This window comes from Lithobates pipiens, unplaced genomic scaffold, assembly GCF_037356315.1.
Source record: "Lithobates pipiens isolate NorthernLeopardFrog02 unplaced genomic scaffold, aLitPip1_a1.2 Scaffold_19, whole genome shotgun sequence".
Taxonomy (NCBI): Eukaryota; Metazoa; Chordata; class Amphibia; order Anura; family Ranidae; genus Lithobates; species Lithobates pipiens.
Window position 1 is genome coordinate 376,976,618 of NW_027507764.1, and position 19,103 is coordinate 376,995,720.

Sequence of the window (19,103 nt, forward strand, 5' to 3'; positions counted from 1 at the left end):
CAAGGCTGCCCCAGAAATGTGCGAACTGGCTCTATTGAGAGCCGGTCACACTCTCCGGTCATGCAAATTGGATGCGGGGAAATTTGTATAACCCAGCCTGAGACTGAATAGTTTTTTTCCCTATATTAGAGTTTCCATTGAGATTTTTGTATATCGCTATCATATCTCCTCACAAACATCTCTTCTCCAGGGAGAATGGGAAAAGTAAATAGAAAATTATCACAATACTGTTGCCCATCCAAAATGAAGAGATGAGTACATCAGCATGGGTCACATGAATAACATACTGTATATAAGCTGGTTATCGGAAACTACATTGAAATGGTAATGATGGAGAGAAGTAACCAACATAGAAATCTGTTAAGCTAGCAGTGAACATAAGTAAAAACATTTTTAAATCATAGTAGGTATTTTACCACATGTGCACAATTAAAAAAAAAACATAAAAAGGTCTAACCACTTGCTGCAAAATCACGTATTTGTACGTCACAACGTCACTTCCGGTTTACTTGGAGACCAATGGTGCCATTTTTAAAAAATCCACAGTATTCAAATACATAGATCTTAACGTTTTGAATACTTTTAACTGCAGAGGAGGGATTTGAGGTATTTTAGACCCTAGATTTATCCATAAAGAGTACCTGTCACTGTCTATTACTATCAAGGGGTGTTTACATTCCTTGTTACAGCAATAAAAGTGATCAGATTTTTTTTTTAAGGGACAGTGTAAAAAATAATAAAATAAAAAATAAATAATAATAATAAAAAATGTTTTAAAGCACCCTATTCCTCTGTGCTCGCACTACAAAAGAAAACGAATATGAAAGTCACACCTGCAAATGTAAACAGAGTTCCAAACACACGTGCGGTATCGCCGCGATTGTTAGAGCAATAGCAGTAATTCTAGCACAAGACCTCCTCTGTAACTATAAACAGGTAACCATTAAAACATTTTAAAAGTGTCACCTATGGAGATTTTTAACTATTGTAATTTGTTGCCATTCCACGAATGTGCGCAATATTAAAGCGTGACAGGTTAGGTATCTATTTACTCGGCGTAATATCATCTTTTACATTATACAAAAAATTTGAAATGCAAATCTCCTTGAATAGTTACTGTAGCATTTCGGAGGAAACTTCTAAATCTTAGGTCTCTAAAAAAGACACGAGTACACACAGAAGTTAGAAGAGAAATGGTCCAGTCTTAAATGGCGTAAAGGGTTCTTTACAGTTAGTGAGGTGAGGATGTATAACTCCCTTCCACAGTTGGTGGTGTCCATGGAGAGTGTAGATGAGTGTAAAAACTTTTAGATGCGTTTCTAAACAAGCATAATGTACAGGGATATGGAAAACACTAATACACATGCACCCTGGTTGAACTGGATGGACTGGAGTTACCATCTTATAGACTGCTTAAACCCTTACTTTCCATAATCTTGAAAGCGGGAGTCCGCTGTTTTTTTTTTTTTTAAAGCCAGCAGCTACAAATACTGCAGCTGCTGACGTTTAAAATAATGACACTTACCCACCCAGCGCGCCCGCGATGTCGGCACCCCTGCCGCCGCCATCTTGGGTATGGTAATCAGGAAGTGGAGCCTTGCGGCTTCATTATCCGGTTCCTTACTGCGCATGCGCGAGTCACGCTGCACAATAAGGATAGTCCCCGCTGTCTCTGGGATCCGTGTGTTTCCCAGCAGGCAGCGGGGGACCTTCGGAAAGGGGCGTAGCTTCTGCAGAATCTACGCCGGAAGTGGGTGCAGATACCTGTACTGTACAGGTACCTGCACCCCACTCCCCTCTGAAAGGTGCCAATTGTGGCGCCGGAGGGAGGGGGAGGGTTCCAATGAGCGGAAGCTCCACTTTAGGGTGGACCTCCGCTTTAATGATTACCAAAATATGTAATATAGTATGACGTTTTGATATTCCAAGGGGCACTAAGATGTAACCCTTTATGAATTCAGTCTAGTCCCACTAAAAAAGAAAAAGTACTTTCACAATTTTTTTCATCTATGACAACATCAAATCCAACATAAAACTTTTCTGGGAAGCACTGTAAAGCATTATGATTTTCCTTCTTACCAATCTGTCATATTCAGACATATGTGGCTTTCAAACCATGATCTTAAAGTGGGCATTTTCACTACTTTTACTAGTCTAAACAATATACATTAACCGTATCTCTAGTATGGTTCTCATGCTAAAGCTAGTTGATATTAGTTAGTCACATTCAACTGGACAAATTCTGTATTGTTGAAGACATTTCTTAGTTTATCCTAGTCACTTTTTCACTTCTAATGCAACATCATTGATATCCATACAGGCAACACCATACAGCTTAATCTCACCACCATAGAATGTGTAGATCCTGATTGTCCAAGTAAAGGATAGGAGGTGTGAAAGTTGTAGAACCATCCTGCTATAATTCTATGCTGGGTTTTAAGTAATCAATTTGCATGGTTAACGTTGCGAACTGTTGTCAAATCACCTGGGTGGAGACAGACAAGTTAAAACGAAAGACAGATGTTGTCATAGGCTCTCGGACCCGTTCATGGATGTTTGTTCTAGTTTGATTTAGATGGCCTCTTTTACTCCTCTGGCAAACCAATTGTCCTTTCTATCATCAAAATAATGTCCCTTTTCGTTAAGGTGTTAAAACTGCTCAGCCTTGACCTGTCTAATTTGCCCTTCTATGTTGGGCCATTTATTTATTGAGATTTTGTGTTGTCTCCTAAGTGTACAGGTCTGTGCTTTCCTTACTATAGTGCCTTGCATATACCAAGTTACTTTGCCTGTGTTTGGTCGTTTGGTATTTTGGATGTACAAAATTCTCTCTCAGTGTATTGCTGGGCTTTAAGGACATAGGGATATGGGGTTTGTTAAAGATCCTTCTGACCACACTCCAACTACATACAGGATGACTATATTACTCAATAGGATCTGCTTCTCCCCTCTGTTCTATGATCCTGTGTTTTTACCAAGGAAAGCCTAGTCTGGGTAGTCACAAATGTTCAAGATGAAAAAATATGTGAAGTGAGCGCTAAACCAAAATAAACAGCTGCTAGCAAAAAGGCAATATACTATAATCCTTCAAATCAATAATCATACAAAATGTGCAGTGCTGTGATATATAAAAATCTTAAAAGTGAAAATAAACATACAAATAGAAATAGCCTGTGGTAATCCAAAAAACCCCAATGATCCAATTCAGTAAGTGCCAAAATATCCAACCAATATAAGGATGGAAGGCTTACCAGAATTAATGTCTACTCAATTAAGTGCAGCAAACACGCATTTATAATGGCAATCATGTGGAGTTGGTGTATCCTCTCCTTTATCCTTATTATTGAAACAGAGAAATTATCTTTTAAGGCAACATGGGTAAAGTTAGGAATATCCGCCGGCTTCAGCGTAAGAAATTCTTCCTAATCTGTCTCACTTTACAGGGTAGAGCTCCATTTATATGTCCCCAAATACAAAGGCTTTTTCCCGGCAGTGCTTCTGTGCAGGCACTTGGTTTTCTTGGGTCTTTCTCCCAAGCAGAGAGACTCCAGAGGGAAGGCTCACATCCCTCTGCTGTTTCAGGAGGGGAGGGGCGGGTAGAGGATCAACTTCACACAGACCACGGAAATGACAGGAAGGAAGGGGGGAGAGGGAAATACAGATTTGAAGTCCCCACATAAGTATCTTGTAGAAAAATACAGTCATGACTGCATAGACACACTGCAGGGAAAAAGCAGTGCTACCTGTACATCTTGGACAGAGAGTACATGGTGATTGGTATCTGAGTGGATATAAATGCTGGGGTATTTCCTTAACACTCGTTAAAGCTGCAGAAGTGACTTGGAGAAGCTGCAAAATGTCTTCATGATTCAGAACAAGTCCACTTAAATGTGACTTACTACTACTAGCTACAGTATAAATCAATAGTATTTAAAAAAAAAGCTATGCTATTTATCATTAAAAAATCTTTTTTATTTATGCCTAATATAATGTTATCAGTCTTCTGCAGGCAGAAGAAAGATATTTCCTCAGTCTACTCCCCCATAGTGATCAGGCTGCAACAAAGCAAGTCGCAAGGTGAGAGAGGATGTAGGCTCTGAGATACATGGAAACTGCCATTCTTGACAGCTTCTTCCAAAAAAAAAAGGCTAGTTGCTTGGTTCTTATCCTGAAAAAACAATAAACCAATTACAATGGTCAATGTTGCTTTTTTTGTACTGCCAGCACTTGCTTCTTACTACAGTATGTACCCCATGTTATGCAGCTGCTTTGTCCTGAAGATTAAGGAAAAAGATACCCAGCAACAAAATCACAGAAATTCTAAATTTCATTTTCAGTAATAGAAGTTTTCATTTGCTGTAAAAAACTAATTTCTAGCATAGGACCAACATTTTTGCTGGTTCAGTGACCTGATTGAGTGACTTGAAATTTAGCAATTTTGTTGCCAGGGAAGTGTTCCCTAGATGACATTTTTTATTCAGGCTGCATTGAGTAATACATTGCTCAATGCAGCCTGAATAAAGTGCTCAATGCAGCCTGATTATTGTCCTCAATGCAGCCCGTCGTTTGCAACCTCACCATCAGCCTGAATCAGGAAATCACGAGTCGTCATCGCCTCTCCACTCGGCTCTCACGTTACACATACACACACAAAGTCCCGCCTCCGCCATTGGACTAGTTCCTGTGATAGGCAGAATACTGGCTCAATGCCGGTGGCGGAAGTGGGACTGTGTGGGTGTGTGTATGTGTGTGAGAGCCAAGTGAAAGCCGAGAAGCCGAGTGGAGAGGAGATGACGGCTCGGTGAGGTAAGCTGTATAACACGCACCTCTGCTTTGCCCTCGATTTTCAGGAGAAAAAAAGTGCATGTTATATGCCGATAAATACGGTATGTAGGAAGAATTAGGGTTCATGCAAACAGCTAAATGTAGGATTTTTATACACTTAATGTAGATTTCTCGGTTCTTTTCCATTCCTAGGAAGGTACACATGCTGTGTACAGCCTGCCATTCAAGTGAACAGCTGTATAAAAGAATTACTCTTATAAAGGCCGATGCTTCTTTGTATCAGTTTAACTGCGCATGCTTGTCCAACGTATTCAGCTTCCTATGCACTGGAATGCGTAAAAAAATAGGATTTTTATACTTACCGTAAAATCCTTTTCTCTGAGGTTCATTGACGGACACAGCACCTTAATCTTGACTTTAGGGTTATATCGCCATCTTTAGGAGAGGACTAGGCAGAACACAACAAAAAAACAAGCACAGGGGGCGGTCCTACTGGCTATAACCCCTCACTCTGCTCCCAGCAGCTCAGTTCATCAAAAAGCAGTAAATAGGAGCGGTGGGTGCTGTGTCCAATGAACCTCAGAGAAAAGGATTTTACGGTGAGTACAAAAATCCTATTTTCCCTTTTGTTCATTGACGGACACAGCACCTTAATCTTGACCTTAGGGACGTCCCCAAGCGGTGCCAAAAACAAGGGGTGGGAACACAAAGAAAATAAACTCCACCCACAACAAAAAGAACTCCCCAACAGAGGAGTCGCAACCTCACACGGCCGCCTGCAAAACCTTGTGGCCAAAGCATGCATCCGAAGATGCGCCCCACATCGACCTTGTAAAATTTGGTGAAAGTGTGTACGGACAACCAGTTAGCCTTACACAACTGTGAAATGGACACTTGATGCCGGACCTTGAAGCACCAATTTCCCTGGCAGAATGCGCCGTAACGGGAAAGGAAGGCACCCTTATGGCATAAGCCTGAACCACAATCTGTCTGATCCACTAAAAAATGGCCGGCGAGACCGCCAGGCCCTTCTTCGGACCAGCCACCGAAAGAGAGAGTATGACCTCCAGAAAGGAGCTGTAGCAGACAGACCCGGACCACATCCAAAGAATGTAAAGCGACCTCCTTGGAATGTGACGGCCGAGGACATAAGGACAGAAGCACAATGTCCTCATTTAAATGAAAGGCCGAAACAACCTTCATAAGAAAAGAGGGCTGCGGGTGCCGCTGAGCTCCTTGTCCCTCCCTGATGATTGACATACGTTGTCCGACTGGATCCTGACCAGACGCCCCTGCAGCCTCTGCGACCATGTGGATAGACACTGCTTCAGCACAATGATCGGCAGGTGGGATTCATCCTGTGTCCAGTGACCCTGGGCCGACTGGATGCCCCAAATCCCCCCCCCCCCAACCAGCCAGGCTGGCGTCCATCGTGATCACCGTCCAATGAAGAGGAAGGAACGATTTCCCGGTCCAAAGGGAAGTGCTGGTCCTCACCTGCAAATCACAGGAACCTCTGGTGTCCGATGCAGATGGGGACATTTCTCAAAGGGAAGTGCTGGTCCTCACCCGCAAATCACAGGAACCTCTGGTGTCCGATGCAGATGGGGACATGCAAGTATGCATCCTTGATGTCCAAAGACAACAGGAAATCCCCCTGATGAAGTGCAGCGACCACGGAACGAACAGATTCCATCCTGAACTTCCACAAAACAATTGAGGACTTCTTCGGGATTACAAACAGATTGGAGTAGAATCCCTGAAACCTTTCTGACGTCGGTACAGGCACTATCACCCCATGCAGTAGTGAGTCCTGTACTGCCCCAAACAGGGCCTCCCAATGAGCCGGAAGGGGATGCAGGTTGGAGGGAAAAAATCTGTCTGATGAACAAGAAAGAAACCTATTCCTTCCCCAACTTGCGGTGCAACAACTTAGCCCATTCAGTAAGTGTCTGACACCAGAGCCATGGCTAACACCAGCCGAAGCACTGACCCCACCACCGTAAACATGGACCAGGCAATCGCCTTGGCCCTTCTGTTGGCAGGATCCTTGAAAAAGGGGGACCCTTCCACTGAAATATGGTCATCTTATTTAACCTAGATACCAGGGGGACAACGACCGGAGATGTCAATTTTTTCAGGAAAATCTCCTCAAAGGGGTAATGCACCCCATTTGTCTTGTCTTATAAATAAACTTATCGAAATAAGTTAGGTAGGGAAACACCTTATCAGTGCGGACCGGCTTGTAGGACCCAAAAGAGGCTGACACCTCTGCAGATGCCCTCGCCGTATCCCCTATCTTTAAGGTATCCCGCACCGCTGTGATAAGTGCTCCTACTATCACTTTTTGAAACAGACGCAGAGTCTTCCTCCTCACTGTTCGAAGGGTCCTAGTCCGCAATCTCTGAAGCATCAGAACAGGGGCCACCTGCCACAGCGGCACCCGAATCTGAATCAGAGCTTTCCCCAGAAGACTGGGGGGGTGTTTTTTACCCATCTTGTGCACGCACGCCGCTTCCACCCTGGAAATAAACAATTCCAGGACTGCTGATAAAGTGTCCATGGGCACCACAGGTGCAGGGGAAACGGTTGCTATCACAGGGGTGTCTGGGGAAGAAGTGCGAGCCTCTGACGCCATGCTGACCCACTTTCGCCTGTCACCCAGGACCTAAGGCAAGAGACAAAAAATGCCTACCCCTCCTAGCTGTCACAGACTGAGGGGCCCCCCCACAGGACTCACCACCCTGACCCGGATGCTGCACTGTGCTGCTGTGCCACTGTCCGCTCTCCCCTCTGCCTGCGTCCAAACCACAAGGTGTTCTGTGTCTGTTTTTGCGCTGTTCCTGGCTTAAACAGCCGTCCAGCACTAGAGACTAAAAGAAACCATCCCCCGTGGCCACAAGAAAATAGCCTCAGAAAAAAAGCACCCAAAAATGCTAGGAAAATGGCTGCGGCTACCATTCCCCCTGCATGGTGGCAAACGAAGGGATTAAGTGAGCGGGACAAATGCACAGTACAACCCCCTGCCAGGACCCAGAGACCACCTGGAGGACCTCCGGGCCAGGTACTTGCTCCGCACCCCCTATGCCCAGCCACACAGCGCCCCCTTAGAATGGGGAGGAGGGAAAGAGGCAGTTAGAGAAGAAAGGGAGAGAGACCCCCTAATCGACCTCCCATGGAATGCCAAGCTGATCCATCCTGCCTAACAGGTGAAACCATACTTAACCCTCCTGCAGGGACTGCTGGACGCACGCCACAGACAGACCCATCACCCGAGCAGTACGGAGTGGCTGTCGGCCACAGCACACTGTGACTCAGACAGCAGTAGCCCAGTCATATTGTGTGCCCCGGAGCATAAAGCTCACCAGCCACTCCTGGACCAGACTGGGGCCTGTCGTGACTGACCCAGCGTGGAGCTAAGGTCTACACGCACTCGATGGCAAGGCTGGGGAGACTACCAGGATCTATATTATCCAGTCTGTCACCCAGCCTGGCTGCTGATTGAAGATCACAGGAAGCTAATTTTTTTTTAAAGACCACTGGTCCCCACAGGCAGCCAGGTCCTTCTCCTAGACTAGGCAGAAAAAAAACTGAACTGCTGGGAGCAGAGTGAGGGGTTATAGCCAATAGGACTGCCCCCTGTGCGGTACTGTGCTTGTTTTTTGTTGTGTTCTGCCTAGTCTTCTTCTGAAGGTGGCGATATAACCATAAGGTCAAGATTAAGGTGCTGTGTCCGTCGATGAACAAAAGAGAAAATGTATACTAGGCTCATAAACTGCTTACAAATAGCCATGTGCATGAACACTTGAACATGTAGAGGGTTGTTGACCATTTAACTTTCAGAAAGCTCAAATCGCCTAAGCTTAAAGGTGTGTTTATTTGCTTGGAGCAGGGAGGCAGTAGCTTGGTCAGAAACCTCTTGCTTGAGGAAATTAGGGTTAGATAAGGTACTTAGATCTTTCTACATAAGCAGAGCTGGGTGGAATCATTTGCTGGTGCCAACAGACTTTAAATTGTCACCCTGCCCTGGCCTAAACTGACCAGAGCAGCAATTATATCTGCTAGTTACTAAGTTTTAGGTAAGCATGATTTAAAATTTAAAATTGTGCGCAAAACATAGAAAATTAAATAAGAGTAGCAGAATTTTAAAAGAATATTTGTAATAGTTCTATATATATAAGTCAAGCATTTTTTTATTTTTTTTTAAGAACACCTAAACCCTACTTTTAGGTTGAATAATTTCACCCGCTCAGTTGATGTTCCCAAATATAAACTAAAAATAATCAGCGCAAACAATTGGCAAATACTAATAATTGCAGCTGAACACTCATCGCTAATTATACAACACCCTCAAATAAGCTAATAAATGAAAACAGTACAGCACAAGAAATATTTATATATTAACCACTTGCTTACTGGGCACTTAAACCCCCCTCAGTCCCAGACCAATTTTCAGCTTTCAGCGCTGATGCACTTTGAATGACAATTGCGCGGTCATACAACACTGTACCCAAATGAAATTTTTATCATTTTTTTCCCACAAATAGAGCTTTCTTTTGGTGGTATTTAGTTACAGCTCGGAGTTTTATTTTTTGCTAAACAAACAAAAAAAGATGCAAAAAAAAAAAAAAAAAAATCATGTTTTAATAGTTTGTTATACAATTTTGCAAACGGGTCATTTTTCTCCTTCATTGAAGTGCGCTGATTAGGCGGCACTGATGGCTGCATTGGTGGGCACTGATGGGCTGCATTGGTGGGCACTGATAGGCTGCATTGGTGGGCGCTGATAGGCATAGTTAAGGCGGCACTAATAGGCACAGATAAGGCGGCACCGATCGGCACAGATAAGGCGGCACTGATGGGCAAAGATGGGCACAGATAAGATGGCATGGATGGGTGGCACGGATAAGTGGCACGGATGGGTGGCACGGATGGGCACTGATAGGTACCACTGATAGATGGGACTGATGGGCACTGATAGGTGGCACTGATAGGTGGCTCTGATAGGTGGCACTGATGGGCGGCACTGCTGGGCACTGATGGGCGGCACTGCTGGGCACTGATGGGCGGCACTGGGGTGCAGCACCTTTGCGGCAGATTGTGGGCACTGTGGGTGGCACTGTTGGTGGCACTGCTGGATGGCACTGTGGGTGGCACTGTGGGTGGCGCTGTGGGCACTATGGGCACTGCTGGGTGGCACTGATGGGGGGCACTTACTTTCATTCAGGATGGCACTGCGGTGGGCAGGTGGGCACTGGCAGGGGGCAGGTGGTCAGCTGTATTGCTGGCCGTGATCGGGACTGATGTCCCGATCACGGCCGCCGGTGATCTGCCTTTTTTTTCTCTCCTCGCGCTGTCAGCGCGAGGAGGAATAATAGCCAATTACCGGCTCCGTTCTGTCACATGATCAGCTGTCATTGGCTGACAGCTGATCACGTGATAAGGGGTCGGGATCGACCCCTTACACGGATCGGTGATCAGGCGAGTCTCATGGACTCGCCGATCACAGAGCGCGCCGCGCGCTCCCCTCAGGGGGCGCGCAGGCCGCTCGTAACCGGGACGACGTCAATAGACGTAGTCCCGGAAAAGTAGATCCGCGCTAATGCCGTCATTTGGCAATAGCGCGGATCTCAAGTGGTTAAAAAACATATGCATTTTATAAAATATATAAGAGAAAGTCTAAATACATTTCCATTAAAAAGATCCCAGATGGTGCAAAGTGGTGTCTCTAGACTGAACATGCAGGTTTCATATAATGTGAAGCACTTCCACAAAACACACAGATAGTGGAAAAGGGATGTGTCAGGGCTACTCCAAAATATTGCCCCACGACACAGATGGCTGCTCACCTTAGGACCATGCCCCCCTGAACCAACAGGATGGTCAAACAAGCATTCCCATGAAGGGATCTATCTAATAGTCCCCCAATGGTCTGAGTGAATCCGAGACAGCCAACTCCTCCGTGGGATTGGGGATATCGATATATAAGCAAATAGAAAGAATCTAGTGCTCTCTGTTATATATTCATTTATTTCATAAATATAAAACCACTTACAATCCTGGCATGGGTCACAAATGCACAAATGAACGCTCTGTGTATACTCACATAATCCAGTAAGATGATCGTGGGTGACATCATGCGTGGCTCCATTATTTATGAACTTTTTATGCAAATTTATTTCTCTTATAAATTTTATAAGATTTATATTTTTTTAAATATATGGATGTTCCCTAACAGAAAGTAATACTACAACCCTGAATTTTACATCAAACAGGTTCAAATCGCCCAATGCTTGCTGCTGGTCAGAGTTGCAGCAAAAGACACAGCCTGACCTGTGTAAAGCAGAGGCACCAATTGACTGATCAGGTAGCGGATGCCAGTCAGCTGCTCCCGCTCTGCATCTCTAACTAGGAAGTAACCAGGAAATATTGTCCCACTGGTAGTTCAATCCCACTATAAGGTATTTTAGTATTTTCCCACTGGAAGCCCAATCCAGCTAAAAGGTAAGTATTTAGAACCCTACACACAAGCAAACTTTTTCAGGGCACCAAAAGTGCATGAAAACTGTTCCCCATTAAATCCTATGTAACTGTTCACATTGGAGGTGAACGGTGCTTTAGAAAGTCCTGCATGATGCATCTTTGGTGCAGTTTTCTAAAAGTGCACCAAAAAAGGTGCCTTCCATTGTAAGTCAATGGAAACGCATTAAAAGTGCATCAGTGTGGAAAGGCCCTTAAAGGATGCTAGTTGTTACACTACACTAGGCAGCATTACTAAAAGTGGGGTTTATATTCTGACTGGTTACAGAGAAAGAAGCAATTAACAGACAGAATTGTATGATTATTGGGCTTATTTAATATAGCAGTGCATAGCTATAGCTAAATTGCAAAATACAACAAACAATATAAAGTATATATAGACCTGCTTTTTAATATGCACTGAAAATCTTATGTCTGTGGTGTAAATAAAGACAACACTTACTCCTAAAGCTGGTAATCTTTGCGTACAGCTCACTGCAATTTTCAGTTTCCAGTCTGTTTCACCATCTAGCTGATCAGTGCGAATGAAGCAAGATCCTAAAAAGGAGGGGAAAGAAGGGGAGAGTTCCATTCTTACTATTGTTAAGGAATATACTGCAAATTAAATATTTATTATATAGTACAGCACTGGATTACTAAACAACTGCGCAATGATAAAAAAAATTACTCTGAGCATGTAACACAGCAAATAATACAATATTTAAATAAAAAGTATGATTTTTGGACTTGCCGTGAAATCTTTTGCTTGAAGTCCATTGAGAGAGAAACAACTGCAGTAATTCGTTTACATATAGGTTGTATGCAGCTTTTTACAAAGGGTGGACACTGGCAGACAGAAAAAAACATTGAAGGCCACCCCCCATATAATCTTGCACCTAACGGTAATGCTTCAGTTTTGTGAGCAAGCAGTACATGGGGCTAATAAAAAGGAGGAGTAGGACCCGTGTCCCTCAATGGACACTTAAGTAAAAAAAAAATTATTCAGTAAGTACAAAAATCTTATTTTCATAACATTCATTGAGGGCCACAGGAATGTATTAATTCCTGGAAATATGAGACATCCAAAAGCAATCCAACTCAAAGGCGTGGGCGACAGACACTAGAAGATCCAACGGATGTAGACATCTTACTAGAAGTAGACACTGCCTCAAAAGAGCTAGATAAAAAAAAGGGAGGAGGGTCAATATGGAAATTGCACTAACAAGCAGAGGCACCAAAAAAGTCTGGATTTCCAGAACTAGGAAGACTGCTTTCTGAAAGAAAGATGGGCCTTAACCCCTGGATGGCAGCTACCGCCAGCCCTTTAAGGGGTTTGCTATTTCAGGAGGCCATGACTGGCTACCACAGCGGTCACATGATCAGAAAAGTTTTGTGAGCCGTCAGTACCTGTGTTCTGGGAGCGTGCAAGGTGCGTACACTTGGCACAGCACTGTTGACACTATTGCAAATATGCGGGCGCCAAGGGAGAGTCCACATATTTGCGAGTGCTCGGCAACAACAGGTTAAAGCAGAATTTAATCCAAAAAGGGAAATTCCACTTTACTACCTCTCTCCCCTCTCTTCTCCCACTCCTCTTTTTTTGGGGGGGGGGGCACAGGTACCTAGGTTCAACAGGTCACCGCTCACACTTCCGTTCCAACTGCCTAGGCGATCGCAGTGGAAGCACGTCACAGGAGGCTGCAGGACTATTCACACAGTGCAGTGTGAAGCGGCAAGGAGTCACAGCCAGCTTCCCTTAGTAAACATGCCAGTGCCTGGGATCTGAAGAGAAAATGGCAGGATCAGCCAGGTTTTTTAGGTGTCATAGGGGCCAAATGACACAGGACAAGCACTGTGTCATATAACATGCTTTAAAGGAGCGGGATCCCTTATTTATTTATTTTTTTTTTTTTTTTGGGGGGGGGGGGTTAAAAAACGCTTAGTTTGGACTTTGACTGGGCCATTCTAACACATGAATATGCTTTGATCTAAACCATTCCACTGTAGCTCTGGCTGTATGTTTAGGGTCGTTGACCTGCTGGAAGGTGAACCTCCACCCCAGTCTCAAGTCTTTTGCGGACTCTAAGGCCGCGTACACACGCGGGGACTGTTCGCTGAAACTGTCCGCTGAAACCAAGTTTCAGCGGACAGTCCGCTCGTGTGTGGGCTTTCAGCGGACAGTTTCAGCGAACAGTCCGCTGAACAAGGTTTTTCGGAAATTCCGAAAAACTGTCCGCTGAAACCTTGTTTCAGCGGACAGTCCCCGCGTGTGTAGGCTTTTTCGTCAAACAAAGTTGCGCGCATGCTCAGAAAGGATTTTCACTCCGAAAGTTATAATGCAGTGTATAGGACGTCGTATTTTTCGTCCCGTCGTACGTGCCGTTCACGTCATCGCGCACGGTTTCAGCAAACTGTTCGTCCGTCGTGTGTGGCCATGTCCGTCCATGCTAATTTTGAGCGGACTGTTTGCCGAAACTGTTTGACGGACAAAGTTGGGCGAACAGTCCCCGCGTGTGTACGCGGCCTAACAGGTTTTCTTCTAAGATTGTCCTGTATTTGGCTCCATCCATCTTCCCATCAACTCTGACCAGCTTCCCTGTACCCGCTGAAGAAAAGCTTCCCCACAACATGATGCTGCCACCACCATGTTTCACTATAGGGATGGTGTGTTCAGGGTGATGTGTAGTGTTAGTTTTTTTACCACACACAGCGTTTTGCTTTTAGGCCAAATTTGGTCAATTTTGGTTTCATCTGACTAGAGCACCTTTTTCCACGTTTGCTGTGTCCCCCACATGGCTTCTCGCAAACTGCAAACTGGACTTCTTATGGCTTTCTTTCAACAATGGCTTTCTTCTTGTTACTCTTTCATAAAGACCAAATTTGTGGAGTGCACGACTAGTTGTCCTGTGGACAGATTCTCCCCCCGAGTGTGGATTTCTGAATTTTTGGATGATAGATTGAACAGTGCGCCCAGAAGATGTTCAAAGCTTGGGATATTTTTTTTATAACCCCACTCTGCATTAAACTTCTACACAACTTTATACCAGACCTATCTGGTGTGTTACTTGACCTTCATGATGCTGTTTGTCCACTAAGGGTCTCTAACACATCTCACAGAACAGTCGTAATTATACTGAGATTAAATTACACACAGGTGGACTCTATTTACACATTAGGTGACTTCTGAAGGCAATTGGTTCCATTCGATTCTAGTTAGGGGTATCGGAGTAAAGGGGGCTGAATACAAATGCACGCCACACTTTTCACATATTTGTAAAAAAAAAATGAAAACCATTTATAATTTTCCTTCCACATCATAATTATGTGCCACTTTGTGTTAATCTATCACATAAAATCCCAATAAAATAAATTAACTTTTTTGGTTGTAACATGACAAAATGTGGAATATTTATGAATACATTTTCAAGGCACGGAATAAAGAAAACATTATATTCAAGTATATATTCTTAAAGGATGGCTACGTTCATTCTCCATGGTCCTTCTGAGAGGATGGAACATTCTCTTTTGCTCACTTCTGAAATGAAGTAGAAACTAAGTACTCTGGAGTATATGATTTGTAGTATGCAGGGCGCATACATGCCCTGCATGCACATGTTCATTGAGGTGGAAAAGGAGGGGCTTGGGAGCTTACAGAAGACATTACAAGGAGGCAGAAAAACATAGTAAAGGCAGCCATACGTAGATCAAATTCGGCCATTCAGCAAGGACCAGCCAAATTTGTTCCATGTATGGGCAGGATGGTTGTACAGAAGTCAATCTACCGACTTCTGTACAAACAGCTTATCGGGTTTTTCCAAATGATCAGCTCTGCTGGCTATACCTGGCAACACTGATCAGTGTGTTCTGACGGTGGGGATGGCACAATGGTAGTGAAATACCTGATTTTCCCATCCAACTCGAATCGGGTTTTTTTTTTCATTGAACCAATGTGTGGATGGGGGAATCAGGTAATTTGAATCTATTACAGGGCCATTAAAGTGGTTGTAAACCCTTACAAACCACTTTGACCTACAGGTAAGCCTAGATTAAGGCTTACCTGTAGGTCCAAGCAATATCTCCTAAACCTATATGGTTTAGGAGATATTTGCCCGAAAACGGGCACCGCTGTCTACGGCGCATGCGCCGTTGACAGCGGCACGCAGGCGCACTGAGCGCGGCAGTTCCAAGAATGGAGCTGCCGCATTTGTCGACTCCCGTGCGCATGCGCGGGAGTGACGTCATCGCGGCTTCGCCGAATGACAGCGGCGGAGCTGCGAGACGCCACCAGCAAGATGGATGCGGCGGACTACAGGGGACAGCGGCGACTTCGCTGGCTCCTGTGTCAGGTAAGTGACACATAATGGGCTACTATGCGATGCATAGTAGTCCATTATGCTTTACCTTTGCAGGGAAAAAAAGAGGAAGTAAACTCATCAGGGTTTACTTCCTCTTTAAGTGGTGGATGTATATGAATTATTTTTGGACAATAAGGATATTGTTTAGTGCCACTTCAAGGGGTCAAAAAAACAAGGTTTTTAGGGCCAAGACAGAAGCCTAGGATACCCTTGACCATAGGGAAAATAATGTTGAGCAAGTGTGTTGATAGAAGAAAAAAATCTAAATCTGTAAAAAAAAAACAATTGCAGAATATATCTAGAATTTTCTTTAGCAGAACTAAGGAAAATGGATCCAACCATACCAGCGAAAAACTGAAGCCTGATGGTTTAAGGTGGGGGTTATACGGGGCTGCCTTTAATTATTCTTTGTTAGTGTCCACTTTCTGTAGGCAGCTGCACTGAACCCATATGTCCAAGAATTACTACATTCCTGTGTCCTTCAATGGACAATAAAGAAAACAATTTTTTTCCCTTAAACATCCAAGTGTGTAAACATGTGTTCTCTTAATTAGCCAAAGGGAAATTAGTGGGTCGAATCAACTAAGCACTGGGGAGAAAAATAGCTAAATTCTGCTTAGTCAGGGAAATATCTAACAACTGTGTGTGTGTTTGTTTATATGTATATATATGTGTATATATATATATATATATATATATACATTGTACATGAATAAGTTTTATATATACCCTGTTTCCCCTAAAATAAGACCTAGCGTGATTGTCGGTGTTGGCTGCAATATAAGCCCTACCACCCAAATAAGCCCTACTCTGTTTCCTCAAAAATAAGCCCTACCCTGAAAAGAAGACCTACAAGGACTTTAACCAGGGCTTATTTGGGAGGTAGGGCTTTTATTGCAGCTTTCACCGACAATCACACTAGGTCTTATTTTAGGGGAAACAGGGTATATATATATATATATATATATATATATATATATATGTGGAAGGAAAATTATAAATGGTTTTCATTTTTTTTTTTATATATATATACACACACACATTTTTTTTTTTTTTTTTTTTAACAATATTGATAGGCAATAAAAATTCATATTAAATCAGTAAAAAAAAAAAAAAAGACCCTAGAGAATAAAATAGCAAATACAACTTTTTATGTCGCATGGTATTTGCGCAACGATTTTTCAAACACTATCATGAATTAAAAAATAACAAAACAGTAAAGTTAGCCCAACTTGTTTGTATAATGTGAAATATGAAGTTATGCCGGCTAAATAACCAATATCTATTTCGTCACATGCCTGATGAAGTGGTCCCACGTGGCTCCGAAACGTCAAATTTTGGACCCAATTTTGGAGATCCTGGTGTGCTGGTGACAGATAATCTCATAGATAACCAATATGTCACGTTTTAAAAACACTCATGGAATGGTGCCAAACTTCGGTACTTAAAAATCTCCATAGGCGACACTTTTTACAGATTACCAGTTTAGAGTTACAGAGTAGGTCTAGTGCTAGAATTGTTGCTTGCACCTGTAAGAACGATCTAGCAGCTGAACTGTTCTTATGGTGCACAGAATTGCAGGCTGAAAAAGAGGATATCTGAATGATGCCTGTAGCGGCGGACATCATTCAGATATTCCCACTGAAAGTCAAGGACATCATATGACGTCCTTGGTCTGGAAGTGGTTAATGTCATAATGTGCTAGTATGCATCGCATCCTAGCACATTATGAAAGACTTACCTTAAACCAAAGCCCTCTAGCAGCATGCTGTCACTGTTAACAGGGCTTCCATCTTCACCCAGTCTTCCTTCTGGGGTTCGCAGGCTACAGCCATTCGATTGGCCGAGCCGCAATGTCTTCACTCCTGTGTATGCGTGCGGGAGTCACGGTCGCGGCACAGCTCTCTCAAAAGACAGCACGCTCCCAATTAAGAGCGCAGTGCGCATGCGCCAGTGACATCACCAGAGCTGCTTAGGTAGATATCTTCTAAACTGTACACGTTAAGGAGATATTTACTGTACCCTACAGGTGAGCCTTATTATAGGCTTACCTGTAGGTATAAATACAAAAAAAAAAACCTTTACTACCACTTTAATCCATAATTTACTGCATGAAAAACTCACTTTTCCACTATTAACATTTTTCTTGTCATTTCATTTTAAACTACAGTGATCCTAGAGCAGGGGTAGAATCTTTTGAGCCAAGTGTGCCGAAAAATGTTTTCAAAGAAATTGAGCGTGCCGATTTTAAAACAAAAAAGTGTTAACTTTACACTCTCAATCACGAAAAGGATTTTTTTTAATAAAGTAAATGCTGTAAACTACTTGAGTAATAGTGACTTACATCCTGCACTTTCATGCCTTAGATCAGGCCCAAATCCACTACCTCCAGTCCTCAGATCAGCTCCAATTCCTGCACCTTCACACTTCAGATCACTGTACCCCCTTGAAGTGCACTTCAGCCCAACCACTTGTACCCCCTTGAACACCTCCCTCACTGCTGTACCCCCGTTGTTCTGTCCCACCACTGTAACCCCCTTTCTCATATGCCCCACCACTTTACCTCCTGCACATCTGTCTCAGCTCTTTACCCCCCTGCTCTTCTGCCCCACCACTGTAACCCCCTGCTCATCTGTCTGGCCTATGTACCTCCTTTCTCCTCTACCCTGCCACTGTACCCCTCTGCACAACTGCCCTACCTCTGTACCACCCTGCTCTTCTGCCCCACCAGTGTAATCCCCTCACTCCTCTGTCTTACCCGTGTTACCCCCTGCTCATTTGCTCCTATCACTGTAACCCCCTTTGCTATTCTGTCCCACCACTGAACCCCCTTCTCCTCTCTTCCTCTACTGTACCCCCTGCACATCTGCCCCACCATCGTAACCTCCCCTGCTCTTCTGTGCCACCGCTAACCCTCCCCCTGATCATCTGCCCCACCGCTGTACCCTTCTCATCTATAATGTGCGTGATATGTAGAGTGGTGAAAGGAAGCAGAGATGAGACACATCTACCTCTGTACCCTCCTCATCGGCTCCACCGCTGTATCTTCTCATTTATGATATGCAGAGTGGAGAAAGGAAGCGGAGATGAGACACATCTACCTGTCCTGGCACACTCATCCCCGTTAATCCACCTCTCGCATCCAGAGCACGTGCTTGTATGTGATGTCACATACAAGCATCTGGAATGGATATGCAATGATAAGCTCAGGTCAGGGGCATTTTCTGAAAGCAGTGGGCCTGTATGCAAGATTGGGCCCCTGAAGTTGAGGAAAAAGTGTGGCGCCAGAGCAAAATTGGATTTTCAAGTGAACTTTTCCCAGAGTTTAATGAATATGGTGAAATTTTTTCCTTGTAAAGAATATCCAATCACATGCAAGAAAAATAAAAACAGCATTTTTGTTTGCACGTTTGGATGATGCAAGGCAGCAGAGCTTCACCTCAT

The 19,103-nt window shown here is 43.8% G+C and overlaps 1 protein-coding gene across 2 annotated transcripts in view; it reads right to left on the bottom strand.

Annotated features, from left to right (window-relative positions):
- Positions 1–19,103, bottom strand: part of ATP9B (ATPase phospholipid transporting 9B (putative)) — a 534,623-nt gene that overhangs the window by 308,176 nt on the left and 207,344 nt on the right. For both annotated transcript variants that reach the window (XM_077492334.1, XM_077492333.1), the window contains exon 8: positions 11,768–11,862. In XM_077492334.1, the coding sequence (XP_077348460.1) occupies positions 11,768–11,862 (95 nt within the window). The remainder of the gene's footprint in view (positions 1–11,767; positions 11,863–19,103) is intronic.